Here is a 20,520-nt window from a genome sequence, read left to right as displayed (position 1 = left end):
AACAGTCAATAGGTGTTAATTGGATATGATAAGAAGAATGGTGAGAAATGATTTTGGCTCTGTGAAAGGAGACAAGGTAAAAGGGAAGAGAGAGAAAGACAGACAGAGTGAGCAGAGCTGGGGGAAAGGTGACTGAGGGAAGAAGTGGGGGGGGGGGTTCAATGAGTTTATGAGACATGGTGAAGCAGTATTCAATGTAAATGCATTTACATTTTTTTGTTTCAGTTGTTTGTTGATTGAATTTCTTTGGACCTTTTGCCTGTGTCGGTTTATTTCCATTTTGCAATTGCTCTTTCAATAAAGCGTTAACTCAAAGGGGAATTGGCAATCAGATTATGTCCAAACATTAATTAGTATTAAAGTTAAACACTCTGAAGGAAGGGGATGTTAATTCTTAGATTTATTTTGAACTCTTTATTATTGACATTTGCAAATTGGACCAGTGGGCCCTGTTGACTTTTTATTTACTTTAAGCAACCTTTGTGGCAATACATGAATGTATTTGATGAAGTTTTGGACTGAAATTTCAATAAGTTAAAAATATATTTATTTGTATCAAAATGTGATACCTTATTAGGATCTAGCTGATTCCTCCTGACACAAAGATTAAGGTTATGCACAAAAAGTGACTGATTTGTCTTTCTTTTGGAAAACAGGCAAATTGCATTGCAATGCCACTAGAAAATTTTACGAAAATCCTCAAACTGATAAACTATAGCAACACAGCATTGAATGCTGACGGATTGAGGAAGCCAAATGAACTGTAACAGAGTTCAGAGAAGTAATTATAAACTGCTGTTAGAATTTTGACTATATATGTATTTCATGTTTGATACTGACCTATTTCTTGTTCTATGTACAGTGTCATTGTTATTACTCAGTGTAATAATCCTTCTACAATCTGTTGAAAAAAAAACATTTTTCTCAGCATTGTTGAGAGGATGTAAGCTTTGATTTTGCTTTTATTGGCATCACACCAAATGTTGACCTTCCTACCAAGATTAAATTGAAGTCATTCTCTATTGAACATTCATCTCTTTTCCATAAAGTCAGCAAATAAAACCTAGGGCCAATCTCCTGATAAATTTTCAGGTGTTTTTCTGAAACTCACAACAGACCAGTCAATTTCTGAATTGACATAACAGGCAGAGAACATGTATGTTTATTTGTTGAATAGATTATTTAATGTTCAAAACATGTTTTCTGTGAAACCAGCAAACACCTTTTGAATGCCCAATATGTTTATGAGATAGCCAAATCATTGATGATGTGAAAATTGTAATTATTATTAAGTGTTTAGCAATTTAAGTGTAATAATTGAAGAACATTGGTGGATATTTTAACTTGCAACTGGACATTTCTCTCAATCAATTTCCATGTGGGTCCTTCAATTTATGAACCCCCTCCTACCCAAGAAAAAATCTCTTGAATAGGCAAACGAAGTTACAATTTCCTTGTTGGATTTAAATTGTAGATTTAAAATTTAATTATCATACTGAGTTGTTGCTCAAAATGGGTGCAGGAAGTAAGTACAGCATTAAAAAGGAAAGTCAGCAGTTGCTGTATTTGAAGTACACTGCACAAAAGGGCTGGAGAAATTCAGCAGGTAACAAGGTATCTATAGGAAGTAAATGTTTCAGGCCTGAACCTTTTATCAAGCTGCGAGCAAAAAGCAGGCAGGTGCCTGGATAAAAAATTAGGGGGAGGAGAGAATAGAAGAAGGGTTGGGGAGGTGGGGGGGAGGGAGTACAAACTAAGAAGCAAGAGGTCATAGATAGATATATATGGAAGGGTAGAAGATTTTTAAAAAGTTGAGGTGATGGGGAGGGGAAGGAAAGGGGATGGAGATCTGAAGGAAAGCAGACCGTGATAGGGAAGATGGTACGTAAGTTCAGTATGCTTTATTTCGTCAACTCCAAACCCCCCCAGTACAACTATGGCATGCTGCTCATTTGATTGAGGGCATTTCCAAGAGTTTTATTTTCCCTTTTCATTCAGAATGGTTGGCAGGTTTAGGGGTAGCTGGTCCATTTCTTACACCCCTCATTCTGATGTACTGATTTGGTGACATGGTTTACATTTAAATAAGGCTCAAGTAGAAATGTGGGATGGATGTTTTTGGACAGAGCCAAGTTTATTCCTTATTTTCAAACTCATATTTCTATTGAATGTTACAAAAATAAATTAAAATAATGCCTGTACTGTTACGAGCCCAGAGGACCCCAAAACCCAGCAGCAGTAGATATTCACCAAGACAAATGGTTATTTAAACAAAAGTTGCTTTTAATTATCTTTAAGCATGAAAACAGAATCACACTTTAACTTATCACTATTGACTTAACTAACCTAACAACTCCCTTCTAATTCTAAGCGCATGTGTATGTAATGTGTGTGTGTAAGTTCAGAAAAGTTCTTTTGATTCACAGTCCAATCTCACTTTTCATTCCTCCAAGTTCACTGGTTGCAGGCAATTCATATACTTTGCACAGAATTGAACATTTATAAAGTTCACCAGGCTTTGGTGCTTGAAAGGTAAATGGTTACCGTTCAGGAAGATTTTTGTCAGTTTTCAGAGAGAGGTTCATTGTACGCTGACACCCACAACTGATTCCTTTTCATTCAGCCACATCAGTGTCTTGCCGAAGAAACCTGCCCCCTCAGGGTTCTCCAGATGATAACCTCTTTCTTTCAGGTCACCAGTGAGTTCCTTTTTGTTTCTCTTATTTCAAGTGAAACATTAGACAGCCAGTCCTCTCCTCTTGCATGAACCTCAAGGGCTTTAACCAGGCTGAATTAAGCACTCACAACCTGTCTTCCAAATGGGGTTTTCCACAAGCTTGCCAGCTTGTCCTGTTCCAGTCCAGTTGCTGCTGCTGACTGTAAAACTGAATTCTCTCTCTCTCTCTCTCTCTCTCTCTCTTTCTCTCTCTCTCTCTCTCTCTCTCTCTCTCAGAGAGCAAAAGTCTTTTTGACTCTCTCTGCTTGCAGAACCTCTTAGAACAGTAAGTTCCACTTCAGACAAAATGCGGCTCTGACATGTTCTTTCATCTGTTGCCTTTTTGTAAACAACAATCCATTAGTGAAGTCTCTTGGGTACTCTCCAAAGCTTTTGCAAAAGCTCTGGGGCTGACATTGTAAATAAAATATTGTAAATAAAATCTGTTTTAAAGTGTTTGTATGTGACCTACACTAAAACCTGCCCAATTTACCTCCCCAAAATGTATCTATATTCTGTCACACTATAATAATCTCTCAATGTCCCTCAATATGTTCGGTGTGGCCCGAACATTTTTTAATAGAATTTAAAGTAAAAAAAAAAGAAACTAATTAAAGTATTCAGAATATTTCTGAATATTTATTTTATATTATAGTTTTATTTATGAATGTGATTATTATGTGCTGTGCGAGAAGTGTATTGTATTTGTATGTGTGTGCACTGTGGTCTGGTGAAACAGTATTATGTCTGGTTGTATATGTACAATGATATGATAATAAACTTGAACTAAAGTAATTACAGCTCAAACAAAATATTGTATGTTAATATTTACGGGGTACAAGATTCCATTCCGTTCTAATGGCTAATTTCTTCTATCTTTTCAGAGTTTAAAATACAAAATGAATCTGAACAAAGTTGATAAAAAAAATGATTAATAATGGGTACAGTATTTTAGATTATTAGTTGATGAGATAGTGCCAAGTTGTTGTCATTACTTTGTTTAGAGGAGTAATAAATTCCCCATTGGAGCAAAATAATTATAATGTAGCAAAATCGTGGTGCCAGCATGGGAGTTACTTCAGTCCATGGAACTCAGTGTTTTTGTTTTTTCACTCTTTCGACAAGCGTCTTGGGCTTTGTGTTAGTATCAAAACCTATAGAAAATATCAAATTGTTAGTTATCAGGACAGGCTTGAGGAGTTGAAACCATTTTCATTTTATCTCAAAATTAAAATTTAAGTTTTTTTTTGTGTAGAGGATGACTTGATTCTTTTCCAGATCATCAGACCTGCCACTGAAATTCCTCCATATGTATGTGACCAATATCCACACATGGCTAAATGTTGTTAAATTCTTTCATCTGGTTTTATTTATCCCAAGAAAATTAAAGGAAAGCAAATATATACCATAAATTTGTAAGCATAAATGATCAAGCTTCCCCTTTCAGCTCATATAAATGATTTTTAATGTTTATTTATATTCTTAGAGGGATGAACTTTCCTGCAAAGAGAAGATAAGTGGTAAAGCACACCAAGTAGTTGAATTCTGAAAGAGGTTGTTCAAGTGCAGAAGGTTGGAGAGAGGTGCATGAGAAAATAAAATAGAAAGCAGTATTGACCTTGGTTTCACTGTGGTACAATTTGCCATGTGCCAACAGATGCCAGTCACCTATGGCTGCCAAAGCTCAAGCTTGAAATCAAAGCTAGAAATAGGCCTGTAACTGTCAAGTTTACTGTAGCATTGATCATTTATGGACCTTGCCAAGATACACACCATCATGACTTAGAAATATATCACATTTCTTTCCGTTGAACTCCTGACCCCACAGGAGAACCTTCACCAGAAAGACTGATGCCACTGATGTTGGACCATACCCACCTTCTCAATGGCAATTAGAGATGTATAGTGAAAGCTGCTCTCATCCCTACTTCTGTCAAGAGGCATTTCTTTGTTGAAACAATGTGAATCATTGAAATGATCTAGCCCAGGGATTTGATGCTAGGATGTTACAAATACTTCAGCCAAAGATCCATAGATTTTTGCACTAAGGGAATGAATGGAAATTGGGATTGGTTCTGAAAGTTGAATAGGTGGAGGATCAGTCAGGATCTCCTCACCCATAATCTTATTGAATACTGAAATAGGCTTCAGAGACCACATGAGATGCACTTGATTTGATTCCTGATGTTTTTAGGACAAAGCAGTTAGCAGAGTTGTGTGTGTGTGTAAGAGTAAGAAATTTGGCCAAAAAATACCCATCCATTTTCAAATTATTTATTCTACAGTCCTTCTGTGCACCTGCACAAGATGTGGTCCATATCAAATCCATAGGGGCAGAGAACATCTGATGGGATACTCAGTGTTTGTTGAAGTCCATAAGTTATTTTCCTTCTGCATGGACAATCAGCAGTAGATATAAAAATAGGATCTGAACTAGGCCTGGCCAGGACAATATGAGCCTGGTGAGCCAGAAAGCCACAACTTTTTGATACCCAGTACAAATCTGACATGCATTATCTCCTAGTGAGCTTCCTAGTTAGCAAACGAGGCTTACCACCATGACAGTACAGCTGCTGGTGCCTGCACCTTTAAAGTAATCTCCCCAAAATCCTGATGTGCAGTTTGCATTTGATTAATTGTGTGTAAATAAGAACTACATGTCCCAGCATGCAATGCGTGGGGGCACAACAGAAACTGGAAGTGACATAGGACGGGTTGTCGTTGGAAGTCGGTTGAAGCAACTCAAGGAAAATAAAGTCGATTAAGTGTTAAACCCATGTAAAGTAATTCTTGAAAGAATGAACATAATATGGTGTCAGAAGTGGGATGAGGAGTGTTTTGTTCCAAGTAAAAATGTCACATGAGAGATTCAAGTTTTTCTCCTGTGACCAGAAACAAGATATGAGGTTTTACCAATACTTATCCGAGCCTCATACATGGAGTAAGACCGATGAATATGGATTTTTGAAAAATTCACTCATTAAAGACAGAATAGTTTGCGCTATCCCAGATAATGGACGAAAGACTGTTGCGAGAAAAAGATTTGACTCTGAAAAAGGCTGTGAATATGTGACGGGGAACAGAGACCGCTCAAGTTAAGGAGCAGCACAGGATAGACACAACAGTGCATGCGATGATAACAGAGCACCAGGAGTTTCCCAAAACTACAGCAAAGCAAAGAGGTCGGCTCAAACAGCAAATGTAATAGGTGCAGAGGTAGACATATTGCAAAGGTGTGTCCTGCCTATGGAAAGTCAAGCTATAAATGTGGGAAGAAGAATCATTTTGCAAAGTGCTGCAAAGCAGGGGTTACTAAGAGAAAAGTATACACAGATGAAGAGATGGGGAAATTCTTTGTGGATTCACTACGGACTGCTGGTGGTAAAAATGGAATGGATCATTCCATTCCATGTGAATGAGACAGTAATTCTATTGAAGCTAGACACCGAAGCCCAGGTAAATCTGTTATTGTGGACAATTACAAGACCCTCACCGTACATTCTTGTGAAATTAAAAGTGACAGGCTACACTGGAGAGAATGTTCCAGTAAAAGGGGGCTGTATGGTGGCCTTCAAACACAAAGGGCAGCATCTAAAGTCACACCTACTGATTGTGGAAAGGGGAGTGCAGCCAATATTAGGTCTGAGTGCATGTGAAGAGCTCGACCTGGTGAAAGAGTTTTCAGAATGGCTTCACGGACTGAATACAAGCACACAGCACTCAGGGAAGGAAGGATAATTACATTGGAGAAGCGATACCTTAATCTACAAGAGAATCAACCTCATTACGTGACATGAATGACCAACTGGAAAATGAGTTGGGAAATAAGGATGCCTTCTTATGCCAGGTAGAAGACAAAAATAGACAGTTGCAGGAACGTCTGGAACTGGCTGAACAGAAACTGCAGCAAACAATGAAGAAACATTGCCAGAAGTAGAAACTGAACTTCCCCAATGAACTGCTGAAGAGGGACATGGCAGCAGAGAAGAACATTGGAGACAGTTAGAAACTCAGCTTGACTCTAGTGAGTGGCTTCAGCAGCATCTAAGAGAAAGAACAGCTGCATTAGAGGATAAGAATATATCGATACAAAAATCTGAACTCTTAAAAAAACATCTTGAAGAGTCTCTTCATGATAAGGAATTGGAAAATGCAAACCACCTGCTTTCAACTCCAAAGCTTAAAGGAGCTGCCACACTCTCATAAGAAGAACTGGCAGCTACGTCACCCACTGCAGCAGCTGTGTGCAAGATTGTGAAGCCTGGAATGAAGCTCACAGAGTTGAATAATGGAGATGTTGAAGCCAAGATCAACTACTATTGGCAAAAGAGGTAAATAAGAGAGTGAATAAATATTTGGATGAAATTGTGAAAGAGTTAAATGGAGATGAAAGCTCTGCCAATGTGAAGAATATGAAGGTGTGCAAAAATCTGGCAAATCTCTGCTACATTAGAAGATGCCATGAAGGAAATTCACAGTTTAGAAAAATGCACTGATGAGGTAAATAAGCGTGCTTCATTACTCAACAGGGAGGATCAGAGATACAAAATGTAAGTGTCAGATCTTTCACAGCAGAATAGGGTGCTTTTGATGGAACTAGAAGATGTGCGAGGAAATCGTATTTTACGTGAAGATGAAGTTAGTTCTGCTGACGTAAGCAGTCCCTCTGAAGTGATTTCTCCAAATCTGGTGACCTATCGTAATGTTGAGGAACTGCAATAGCAAAATAAACAGCTACTGCTGACTGTTCGTGAACTTGCTGAAAAACAGGAAAAGGAAGGGTAAGAAATAGTCCTCTTCACAGATTCCTGAACTTCAGCTGAATCTTGCAGATACCCTGAATGATCTTGAATGACTTTGTGAAGCCAGAAGTCACCCTAATGTGCAACTGGTGGAAAGAGGCTGACCATGGAATACAGATGCTTTTGCTATGTAGACGTAGTATTGTGATTTTGTTTTTTTTAAAAGGGAAAAGTTGTGTTAGTATGCGTGTAAATAAGAACTGCATTTTCCAGCATGCAATGTGTGCGATGGCTGGAAACTGGAAGTGACATTGGACAGGGATTGTGGTTGGAAGTCGGTTGAAGCATCTTAAGAAAAATAAAGTCGGTTAAACCCACGTAAAGCTGTTCTTGATAAAATAAGCACAACTCATTGGATTGTACAACTTCCAATTCTGAGCCTGTATGGATCTTGTTGCAGCAGATTCATTAAGTGACTCTAGCTGGGGTCTGGAGCACTAATATACTCGATTCATTCCACCATGTTAGGCTCTGCACTGGATTCACTCATGGCACCAGATTTATTAGGTGAAACTGAGTTTGATGCAAGATTTATTCCCTGAACTGGATTCATGTCATTGCATTGAACTGGACTCAACATCAGCTCTGGGCTGGACTCAGTATCAGCTCCATTCATTTTCCCTAATATATTGTCTCAGAGAGCCTTGGCATCAGATTTATGCATTTTAGTGATGCAAGTTCTGCACTGATTCTTCGATTGAAGCACATTCATTAATTGTACAGTATCTGATGCATTGTCTCTCAGAGGCCTGGCAAAATATCATTCATTGAACCAAATTGGAGGGGCACAGTTCGTGTAGCGGTTAGTGCAACGCCTTTACAGCGCCAATGATTGGGACCAGGGTTCGAATCCCACGCTGTCCAAAAGGAATTGTACCTTCTCCATGTGTCTGCATGGGTTTTCCCAAGAGCTCCGGTTTCCTCCCACTGTTTAAAACTTACAGGAGGGGTGTGGGTTAATTGGGTATAAATTGGGTGGCAAGGACATGTGGGACGAAATGGCCTTTTACTGTGGTGTATGTCTATAAATCAAATTCGTAGCACCATGTCAGGCATGACATCTGATAAATTCCCTTGAACCACTCAGCACCAAATTTATTCAGTAACTTCCCTGGATTAATATCCCGTTAAATTCATCATCAGATTCATGCATTTTCTTTCACATTTTTTCTCCAGAACTGGTTGATCACCAGATTCACTCAAATTTCTGGATTCATTCATTGCCTTAAACCAGGGGTCCCCAAATCTTTTAGACAATCAACCACTTCATGGAATATTTGATCCCTCATGAACCCCAAGGCACGGAATCCCGATGCTGGATGGAGTGGGAGGGGGGAGGTGGTGGTGGCGCTTGAAGGGCGAGGTGGTGCTGCTGTACAGAGGGGGTTATGGTGCTGCATAATGGGGTGGTGGCGCAGAATGGGGTGGCGGCACTGGACAGCGGAGGGGGAAGGCGGTGCTGGATGGGGGTGGGCTAACATAGGTACAGTATATACTTGAGTAATAATCAATCCCCTGTTAAAGTTAACCCCCTGATTTTTGGCCTCAGCCACACACCCATCCATTCTCCTGATGTTCTGACTGCGGATCCTTGCCCCCGATGCTTGCCCATCCGATTTCACAAAGGTGGATCTTCACCCCAACATCTGAACTCTCACTCCGAGCCTGCTCATCCAAACTCCCAACTGTGGATCTGAGCTACCAACGCCCCAACCATGAAGATACCACCTTGTCACGGCCATCTGATCTCCCAAAGCTTTGAAAAATGAGATCAAAAGTTTGATCTTTTTAAAGTCTACCCCCCTTTTTATCCCAAAAAGAGGTCCAAAATATTCAACAATTGCATGTATATAAACAAAGAACACATATCTCTTTCCGTCCTCCCGTTCGCTCTAAATTAATTCAAAGGCTGAAATCAAATACAACATGGTGGCTACAAAAGACTGCTTTCATGAATGGTTGGCCAATACTGCCATTGGCGCTATTTTCAATCAACCCTCCCAATGTTATCGATCACCCCATCGGTGGTATCGACCTCCTTTCAACCCCCTGGCTTTTGTTGACCCCTTGGATGGTCCCATCGAGCCCCAGGGATCAATATAAACCATTTGGAGACCCCTACCTTAAACTCATGGGGATCTCCCTGGATTCTTTGCATTGAGCTTGGTTAGATTTAATCTTTGCACTGGATTCATTAGATCAAAGTGAGCATGGCATTGGATTTATTATATCAAACCTGGTTGAGTAGCAAATGCATTAATTGCACCGCTTTATTGCAGCACACTGGGCTGGGTATTGGATTGATTGCCATGAGCAGGCGGGGCACCAAACACACTGCACCTAGTAGATCTGTGTTTCTTATTTTTGTACTGACAGCTGGAATAGAGGGTAATGGGAAAGTCTGGTACCCTGCCTTGGGAGTTTGTAGAAAACAGCTATCAGTGGGATTTACTGCAGGTTTGGTTGTAGGGGTCCCATTGTCAAGACACCCTCCTTGGCGTCCTCGGGCGGGGACCTCTATAATAATCCTTGGCTCCACTCCAAGGTTCACGTCCTTTGTTTTTCCTTCTAGCTCTCTAGTCCATGGAACCTCTTGCCCTGGATATGGCATGCATACTGACACCCCACAATTTGAAGGTGGCAATATAACAGATATTCAGATTTTGGGATGCCTGTTATGAAACCGTGTGAGAGATTAATTGTTACCTTGAAGAAGGGTTCGGACCCAAATTGTCGGTTATTCATCTTTACCTCCTATGGACGTAGTGAGCGGGGGTGCAGTGCTGCTGGAGCTCACCGGAACGCCGCGCTGGCATCTTGGCAGCTCCGAGACCTCCTTGTTGCCATTTTTTGGTGAGCTTTGGCACTGGCTGTGAGTCCTGAGTTACTCCAGCATTTCTGTGTTTTCCCCTTGTCCCTGGTTATTGTGATGGCAATTGCTCTCTCATCACCCAGAAGCCCTGACATTTGGCCCTGCACTGACAGCCCTATTGGCACCTGCATGGCTCCAAATTCAAAATAGTGAACCAATAAACTTCAGGCAGTTCCTCATGCTGTACTGTTGGGTTGCATCTCAGTCTGAAGGGAGAGCTAGTTTAGTTTGAGAATTTTTATTAGCATTTTCTTTTTAAAAAAATAACTATTTTGGAGTGAAGTCTGACCACAACAACTCATGCAGTTATTTATAAAGGACCGGCACAGCCTACTCCAACTTGATCCTCAACCCAAGATACATGATCAGGCCCTGCACTCTCAGGACAGGCAGCCAGGCTTTAAGCATTAACCAGCAGCAATGTCATTAACTGGTGTATGAATTTCTTACCAAGTGGTAGGATCCCCTAAAGTTGGTGTCGCATGAGCCCCTGCCTAGCCCGTGCCTTCACCATTCCTTCAGTGTGCTGCTTCTGTGTGACCACATGAAGTGAACCACGCGAATCATAAAGGAGGTATCATGGCTGGTTGCTAGGAAATTGATGACACCCTTTGCAAACAGTGCAAATGGACCATTAGGATTCTTACAGAGAACAAACCAGCTGAGCACTTAAAGCTATCGGAATGATGAATAAGTGGATAAATAAGTGAAATGAAAGAGAAAAAATGAGTATGCTAAAAATATTAACCTTCTGATGGGCAAATGCATTTCTATATTGTATCTGTGCCAGGAGTCCATGCATTTCTTCATGAAAAAAAAAGTTAACCACTGATTGCTGGTCTGTTTCTTTTCATAAAGGTAGTGTAACAGAAAGCAACCTTTTTTTACAGCTATTGAAGCTATCTTGTGCAAAATAAGTATTTCAAATGATAGTATAGAAGGACATAAAATGTATCGTATGTACTTTTGATTTCTGCAAAAGGAAATGCATAATGCTTTTATTACTAAATCAAAGAATAGAGGAATTCTGTCTTGCACATTTTGAGTGAAATGCCTATACTATCTGTAAAGGAGTCAAGTAAATGAATGGCTTGGATCTGGGTTTTTGTGCATGAAAAAACACAGGCACTATTTGAAGTCTGGATGATCTTGGCACTGAAGTGTAGACACTGTAGGTTGAACAGTTTTCCATTAGTTCCACTCCAGGGAATATTTGGTTATTGGATGTACAGCAGAACCAAGCATCAAGATCATGGATAGGAGTGCAGTTAAAGTAGCTGGGAGTCAGGAACATGGTTTCCTCTGTGGATGGAACCTTGGTTAGGTTGGTGGCTAAGGCAGGGGATCAGGGATATGGTTGGGTATGTGGCTAGAGCCAGGAGTGTGACTGGAGCTCGGGACTTGGCATTTAAATTTTTTAAAATTTAAATTTAGGCATATATCACGGTAACAGGCCATTTTGGCCCACGAGCCCCTGCCACCCAATTAACCTACGAATAGTGGGAGGAAACTGGAACCCCCAGAAGAAACCCACATAGACACGGGGAGAACATACAAACTCCTTACAGACAGCACTGGATTCGAACCCTGGTCCCGATCGCTGGTACTGTAAAGGCGTTACGCTAACCACTACACCAACCAGGTGTTTATGTGGAAAATTGGAGCTGCGTTGCAGGAATTTGGAGCGAGAAACATGGAAGTAAAACATGAAAGTCTGTAGTTGAGGTAAAAACACAATGCTGGAGAAACTTAGTGGGTCAAACAGTGTACTTTACATAGCAAAGATAAAGGAATATAACCAACATTTTGGGCTTGAGCCCTTCATCAAAGTACTGAAAAATGTAGCCAGACACCTGATCAAAATGGTTTGGAGGAGGGGTAGGGGTAGTAGCACAGTTCCAATAGGTGGTTAAGGGAGGGAGGGCACAGCAGCAAGCAGGGGGAGGAGGGACAGCTCTGTGAATAGAGAGGGAAGGGATAGAGAGCTAGGGGAAAGAAGAGAAAGGGAAGGGAAAAAGAATGGAGAGTAGGTTAGCAGAAACTGGAGAAGTCAATTTTAATGCCATCTGGCTGGAGAGTGCCCAGACGGAAAATCCAGTGTTGTTCCTCCAATTTACGGGTAGTCATGGTGGGATACATGACAGATTATGTTGTATTTTGCATTGTATGTTTTAAAGAAGATAAATTGTGGCATGTTTTTTTTAGTGTAGGTCACATACAAACATTTCAAAACATATGTCATTTAAAATACTGGAGTTCTGCTCAAGCCAGACAGGCCGACTCCATGTGCCTTTGCAAAAGCTTTGGCAAGTGCTTATAGAAACTGCAGTGATAGATTGTTGTTTTGGAAAGCAACAGATGAAAGAACTCAGATGATTAGGTTTGGAGCCATAGGCTGTCTGAGAGCAGTTGGCTGTTCTAGGAGGGTCATGTGGTTTTGCAAGCAGAGAGAGAAAAACAGACTTTTCCCTGAGTGAGTGAGAGAGAGAGATAATTCAGTTCCACAGTTCAGCAGCACCTGGGACTGGAACATGACAAGCTGGCAAGCTTGTGGAAAAACCCCATTTGGAAGATGGGTTGTGAGTACTTAGTTCAGCCTGGTCGAAGACCTTCTGGTTCATGCAAGAGAACTGGCTGCCTAATGTTGAATTTGAAATAAGAGAAACAAAAAGGAACTCTGTGATGACTTGAAAGAAAGGGTCATCATCTGGAAAACTCTGATGGGGAAAGTTTCTTCGGCAAGACACTGATGTGGCTGATTAGAAGGAATCAGTTTGTGTCCAGCAACCAACAAATCTCTCTCTGAAAACTGACAAGAACCTTCCTGAGTGGTAACCATTTACCTTTTAAGCACCAAAGACTGGTGAACTGTGCACAGTATAAGAATTGCCCGCAACCAGTGAACTTGGAGGAATTAGAAGTGAGATTGGACTGTGAATCAAAGAACTTTTCTGAACTTACATATACATTTGCTTAGAATTAGAAGGGGGTGTTATGTTAGGTTAAGTTAATAGTAATAAGATAAAGTTTGATCCTGTTTTCATGTTCAAAGATAATTAAAAGCAACTTTTGTTTAAGTCACCGTTTGTCTTGGTGAATTTCTGTTGCTGCTGGATTTTGGGGTCCTCTTGGCTCATAACAGATAGTACATGAAGACATGGACAGATATGAGTATGGAACTGGGGTGCAGAATTTAAATGGTTGACTACTGGGAGATCCCTGTCATTGATGCGGACAGGGCGAAGAAGCTCAGCAAAGTGATCTCCCAATCCACGTTCAGTCTCTCTGATGCAGAGAAGGCCACTAAAGGAGCACTGTATACAGTTGGTTACTCCTGTGTATACACGTGAAGTGTTGCTTCACTTGAAAGGACCAATTTATGCCAATATATTGCTTCAATCGATTAACCATGATCCTATGTTGTAGGTTGTAAGTTATTTCTTGGAATGCCAGAAAACTATTGTTTCTTCCAATGCTGATTGTAATTTTGAGACACAGATATGCAGATGCTGGATGTCTGGAGCACAGAATGAACTGTTCAAGAAACACTATGGGCCAGGCAGCATGTCTGGAGGAAAATGGACAGCCTATGTTTTGGGTCGAGATCCTTCATCTGGAGTGAATCTGAAGAAGGCAGATAGCTGAAGAGATGAGTGTGTGATGGGGAAAGAGCTGGCAAACAATAGGGGATGGGGTTATTTGGCAGATAAATTCAGGTTGAGAGGAAGCAGCAGTGGTTGGAAAGTGACAGGTGGAGGTGACAAAGGGCTGCAGATTATGGAATATGGTAAGAAATGAAAATGAACTTTGGAACCAAATTAGGGTTAGATGGAAAGCAGATGGGAATGGGAGGAAAACTGGAAGGGGAACCAGTAGGTGGAGTGTGGGAAATGTTGGGGAGGGAATAGAAATGAGATAACAAGGGCCTGGGAGGGAGAAGGTGAGAAAAAGCGTGGGAGCATGAGAACCTGGGTAGATCAGAAGGGGCGAGAAAGGGACAGAAGAGGAATGGCTTGTAATTTAAATATGAAAATGATATTGACCATAATTAATATTGAGTTAACTATATGACATTAAATTTATTTTATAAAACTGTTTGTAATTGTGGTCAATATAATTTACACTTTTAAATTACGACCATTTAGAACAGCACTAACACTTTTAATCGAACCCATATTATAATGTTAACATCTTTAAATGATTACATATTCAATCCTTACAATTATCATGTGGCCAATACATGTTAAAGCTTTTGGTAAACCATTAATATAAAACTGACTCAAAATACTTAAACTGAAACATAATTTAGCACTCTCATGATTTGGATTCGTCAATTATGCAAGCAATATGCTGTTTTTGAAATCACCTCCTCCCCATCTGCCAGTTTATCAGCCTTGTCTAAATACTGCTGGTTTAGACAAGGCTGATGCTACTGCAACAATCTCTAGACAAGAGCCATGTGAAGAAAACAATGGACCTTAGCTCCAGGACAAAAGGAAACAACCTGGATACAAGAGCCAGAAACTGGACATAGAAACTCAAAGCTTGATCAAATCAGCAATGGAAGCCACAGATGTGAACTGGAAAGAGAACCAGAGTGAAGGGCAGAATATGAGATAAAAGGAAGAAATGGAAGAGGAAGGAACCAGAGGTGAAACAGCCTTATGAGTGATTAGAAGAGAAATAAAACAGTACCCTGGTTGGATAGAAGGAATGTGAAAATTAAAGGACAATTTTCTAGTTTTCAAATTGTGAGCTGTGAGAGAAGAATGCCTCGACTAAGTTGCCAGTTCGAGGTACCACATGTAGAGCACAGAGTCAAACCTAGAGTTAAGCTGTCTATTTTCATTTTGTCTTCAGCCCTTGAATCTTCATGAGGGAGTTCTGCATAGTTTTTTGTTTTGCTGTGTTACGGAGTCCAGAGGACCCCCAAAACCAGCAGCAATAGATATGCACCACAACACAGAGTTACTTAAAGACAAGTAGTTTTTAATTATATTTGAACAAGAAAACAGAATTAAACTTTAACTTATTACTTAACCTACCTAACCCACTTAATCCTTCCCTCTAATACTAAGTGCAGGTGTGTGTAATATATATTTCAGATTAGAAAATTTCTTTGGATCACAGTCCAATCTCACTGGTTGCAGGCAATTTTTGTACTGTGCACAGAAGTTAGCATTAATAAAGTTTGCCAGGCTTTGGTGCTTAATAGGCAAATGGTTACCACTTAGGAGGGTTCTTGCTGGTTTTCAGAGAGAGATTCCTTTTCCAGGACATCCACAACTGATTCCTTCTCAATCAGTCTTGCTGACGAAACTTTCCCCCTTCAGGGTTCTCCAGATGATCCTCTTTCCTTCAGGTCACCTTTCACCCCACCAGTCTTCTCCTTTGACCAGGCAGCCTTCCAACGTTTACCAGCTTGTCCCTCTGGATCTGATTTCTGTGGCTCTTTCTCTCTCACTCCCTCCCTCTCTGAGAGCTGTTCTGTCTCTGCCTGAAAAAATCACATGCTCTCCTAGGCAAGCTCTATGTCCATACTTTGTTGCCTCTTGCAAAAAGCATTCTGCAAATGTCCTGCAAATATTCTGTGTTTTTAAAATGTGTGTGTTCAAGCTGTTCTAGCAATTCCTCCCAAACCACCTCAAAATACTGTGTCACAGCTGTAGTCTTTCAACAGTAACCATTTTAGATTCATTGGATCATTGAATCAGAGAACAACAGCCTTTTGTATCACTGCTGATACATGTGTTGTAACTAGTGCTCTTTCTCCACCTTTTCTCTGATGCCTTGTGCTTTAGTTTTTGTAAGAACTGATCCAGTTCCATGATGTAATCAATGATTGACTCTTCCTCGACTATATAATCACGTACATTCTGGATGCCAACTCTTAAATCTTGAGCTGGCCACCAAATGGATCATTTCCTCTGTCAGCTCTGTCTACATCCATCATTATTTTGAACAGCTTCTCTCAATCCTCTCCCCACAGACTTTCCCTGTAAATCAAGTCCATTTTCTCTGGGTCTATTCTCTTATCTTCTGCACCCTCACCAAAGCCTTCAGATCTTCTGTATTTATACAGTAATTCAGTTGATTAGGTTATTTTTATATTCCATTTGAGGCAAAACTCGTGCAGCTGAAATACCAGGAGGAAGTGGTGGTATCATGTCTCTTGGTTTTGCATTGTTTGTTGGCCTGACCCTTGAACTATACTACTTGTTTTGCCAATCAATATATGCTCTTATTCTACATTAGTGCAATCTTGTTCTTGGATATCAGCCATGACTCAAATATAATAAAGTTTTCCAGAAGTTCACTGGTCCAAAATAACCTTAAGTCATATCCATTCTGGCATTCTAGTAGAGTGCTGAATAAAGGCTGGTGAGCCTGACATCAGTACTAGGTAAGTTATTGGAACTGTTCTAACATATTGGATATATAAGTGCAGGTACACAATGCTTTATCCGGACATCTAAAATCTGGAAAACCAAAATCTCCAAAAACCAACATTTTTTTACTGGTGCTGGTACAGCGGAGGGAGAGAGAGAGAGACAGCAGCGCGACTCAGGTGGGCGGAGGGGAGAGAAGGCAACGCAACTCAGGTGGGTGGGGGGAGATACGCAGCGTGACTTGGGTGGCTGGGGAGGAGGGTTGGGAGAGAGACGCCAGTGCGACTGAAAGGGTGTGGATATGGCAGCACAATTCGGCTGGGCTTAAATCTGGGGCAGTTGGCTTTTGTCCTGAAAACTGGAAAAATCTGAAATTCAGAACACACTGACCCCAAGGGTTCTGGATAAAGGGATTGTGTACCTGTATATGGATAGTCACCATGGCTTTATGCGTGGTATGTCGGGTTTAACAAATCTTATGGAGTTTTTCAAAGAGATTACCAGGAATGCTAATGAGGCAATGAGGAAGGGTGCAGGAGAGAGATCAGTTGGTTGAGTGGTGTCACACCAACAGCTTTGCATTCAACATTAGCAAAACTAAGGAGATGATTGTGGAAATGAGTACATGAACCAGTCCTCATCAAGGGGTCAGCAGTGGAGAGGGTCAAAAACTTCAAATACCTGCATGTCAACATCTCCGAGGATCTGTCTTGGAGCTGCCATGTTGATGCAAATATGAAGAAGGCTCGCCAGTGGCTATACTTTGTGAGGAGCTCAAGAAGATTCAGTATGTCACTGAAGATGCTCTAAAACCTCTACAGCTGTACTGTGGAGAGAATTCTGGCTGGCTCGGTAAGAAATATCTCCAGAGGGTTGTTAAGTCGGCCTGCAACATCATAGGCACCAGTCTTCACTCCATCAAGGATATCTACAGGAGGCGGTGTCTTAAGAAAGCAGCCTCTATCCTCAAGGAGACCCTCTACCCAGGCCATGCGCTCTTCACTCTGCTACCATGGGGAAAAAGCTACAGGAGCCTGAAGGTGAGCACTCAGCGGCACAAGGACGGCTTCTTTCCTTCTGCCATCAGATTCTTGAATGAATAATAAACCCCAGACACTGCTTCACTTTGACTTTTTCGGGCACAATTCTTATTTATTTTGTAATGTGGTTTATTTAAATGTTTGCACTGTGATGCTGCCTCAAAACAACAAATTTTTAAAAACTTTATTTAAAAAACAACAAATTTCATGATATGTTCATGACAATTGATTCTGAAGGAAAGGCTGTGGATATTGTGTACATAGACTTGAGTAAGGCCTTTAACAAAGTCCTTAACTGGGGACAGCGGTCATAGATCTCCAGAAATGGTTCGACCTAAAAGAGGAGGCAGGCCTCTTCAGCCCGGTTAGGCAACCTGCATAGGAGAAGGTCACTCCGATATAAAACCTACGACCCAAGGACCTCGCTGCCACGTCCCAGCTTGCTTGGCCACGGCACATGAACCATGGGTGTAAAGGGTGGGGCCAGTACTGCGCACACTGCACTCCACCTAAAAGCTCCTTTGCGCAGGCCCGAGGACAGGTCCACGTCCTCCCCCTCAAAAGATGCACACAAACTCAAGCTAGCATGTTGGAGCATCAGAACCATGATAGACAAGGCTGATAGCCACCGACCTGAACGTCGGTCTGCCCTCATCGCACATGAACTCCTCAGACTCGACATCGACATAGCCACTCTCAGCGAATTCTGCCTTGCAGATGTAGGTAGCCTCCAAGAACACGGCGCGGGCTACACACTCTACTGATCTGGCAAGCCTCAGGCTGAACGATGCCTATCTGGTGTTGGATTCTTGGTCAAGAACTCCATTGCCTCCAAATGTGAAAACCTCCTGACAGACCACTCTGACCGAATCATGTCCATGCGACTCCCCCTTCAAAACAAGCGACGTATCACTCTCATCAGTGTCTATGCTCCAACCCTTCAGGCGGAACCAGCAGAAAAGGACAAGTTCTACACTGATCTGCGCAACCTCATCCAACGCACCCCTACAGCCGACAAGGTTGTCATCCTTGGCGACTTCAACACTCGCATTGGCAAAGACTCAGAAACATAGCCAGGAATCCTTGGCAAGCATGGTGTCGGCAAGTCCAATTACAACGGGCGCCTCCTGTTGGAACTCTGCGCAGAACAGCGGCTTGTCAGCAGAGAAACAGCCTGAAGACTACCTGGATGCATCCCGATCCAAACACTGGCACCTCCTGGAGTACATTCTGGTGTGAGGAAGAGACAAATGAGATGTGCTCCACACCAGGGTCATGCCCAGCGCGGAATGCCACACTGACCACCGGCTTGTTCGCTGCAAGCTCAACCTTCACTTCAAGCCAAAGTTCAAGAACAGTGGAGCCCCCAGAAAGAAGTTCAATGTTGGAAACTTGCAGTCAGACGTAGTAAGAGGAAACTTCCAGGCAAACCTCCAAGCAAAGCTCCAGGATGCAAACTGCCTCACGGACACGTCTCCTGAAAACCCTTTGGGATCCGCTGAAAACGGCCATACTGCAATCCACTAAAGAGGTACTGAGCTTCTCTTCCAGGAAGAACAAGGACTGGTTTGACGAAAACAACCAGGAAATCCAGGAGCTGCTGGCAAAGAAGCGAGCTGCCCACCAGGCTCACCTTGCAAAGCCTTCCTGGCCAGAGAAAAAACGAGCCTTCTGTCTCGCATGCAGCCACCTTCAGCGCAAACTCCGGAAGATCCAAAATGAGTGGTGGACTAGCCTTGCCAAACGAACCCAGCTTAACGCCGACATTGGCGACTTCAGGGGTTTTTATGAGACACTAAAGGCGGTGTACGGCCCCTCACCCCAAGTCCAAAGCCATCTGCGCAGCTCAGATGGCGAAGGCCTCCTCAGCGACAAGATCTCCATCCTCAATCGATGGTCAGAACACTTCCAATCCCTTTTCTGTGCCAACCGCTCAGTCCAAGAATCCGCCCTGCTCCAGCTCCCTCAACAACCCTTGAGGCTAGAGCTGGATGAGGTCCTTACCCGGGAAGAGACATATAAGGCAATTGAACAACTGAAATGTGGCAAAGCAGCAGGTATGGATGGAATTCCCCCCCCCCCCGCCCCCCCCCGGCCCCAGAGGTCTGGAAGGCTGGCAGCAAAGCTCTGCATACCAAACTGCATGAGTTTTTCACGCTCTTCTGGGACCAAGGAAAGCTGCCTCAGGACCTTCGTGATGCCATCATCATCACCCTGTACAAAAACAAAGGCAAGAAATCAGACTGCTCAAACTACAGGGGAATCACGCTGCTCTCCATTGCAGGCAAAATCTTCGCTAGGATTCTCCTTAATAGACTAATACCTAGTGTCACCGAAAATGTCCTCCCAGAATCACAGTGCGGCTTTCGCGCAAACAGAGGAACTACTGACATGGTCTTTGCCCTCAGACAGCTCCAAGAAAAGTGCAGAGAACAAAACAAAGGACTCTACATCACCTTTGTTGACCTCACCAAAGCCTTCGACACCGTGAGCAGGAAAGGGCTTTGGCAAATACTAGAGCGCATCGGATGCCCCCCCAAGTTCCTCAACATGGTTATCCAACTTCACGAAAACCAACAAGGTCGGGTCAGATACAGCAATGAGCTCTCCGAACCCTTCTCCATTGACAACAGCGTGAAGCAAGGCTGCGTCTTCGCACCAACCCTCTTTACTATCTTCTTCAGCATGATGCTGAAACAAG

General features: G+C 42.1%; 1 protein-coding gene and 1 long non-coding RNA gene across 25 annotated transcripts in view; one reads left to right on the top strand and one right to left on the bottom strand.

Annotated features, from left to right (window-relative positions):
• The window catches only part of LOC138764168 (uncharacterized), a 56,680-nt gene extending 45,752 nt beyond the window's left edge, over positions 1-10,928 (bottom strand). For all 4 annotated transcript variants that reach the window (XR_011358024.1, XR_011358023.1, XR_011358026.1 and 1 more), the window contains exon 1: positions 10,841-10,928. This is a non-coding gene — a long non-coding RNA (uncharacterized lncRNA). The remainder of the gene's footprint in view (positions 1-10,840) is intronic.
• cacna2d3a (calcium channel, voltage-dependent, alpha 2/delta subunit 3a) overlaps positions 1-20,520 on the top strand; it is a 732,424-nt gene that overhangs the window by 134,071 nt on the left and 577,833 nt on the right. The window contains exon 1 of one of the 21 annotated variants that reach the window (XM_069939678.1): positions 11,024-11,119. The exons of 19 other annotated variants lie outside the window; for them this stretch is intronic. In XM_069939678.1, coding sequence (XP_069795779.1) covers positions 11,116-11,119 — 4 coding nt within the window. In that variant the 5' untranslated portion in view covers positions 11,024-11,115. Of the gene's footprint in view, positions 1-11,023; positions 11,249-20,520 lie in introns of those variants that run through there. One more of the 21 variants, XM_069939681.1, reaches the window with a different exon arrangement.

This window comes from Narcine bancroftii, chromosome 5, assembly GCF_036971445.1.
Source record: "Narcine bancroftii isolate sNarBan1 chromosome 5, sNarBan1.hap1, whole genome shotgun sequence".
NCBI classification, from domain to species: Eukaryota; Metazoa; Chordata; class Chondrichthyes; order Torpediniformes; family Narcinidae; genus Narcine; species Narcine bancroftii.
This window is presented reverse-complemented; position numbering and strand designations above follow the sequence as displayed.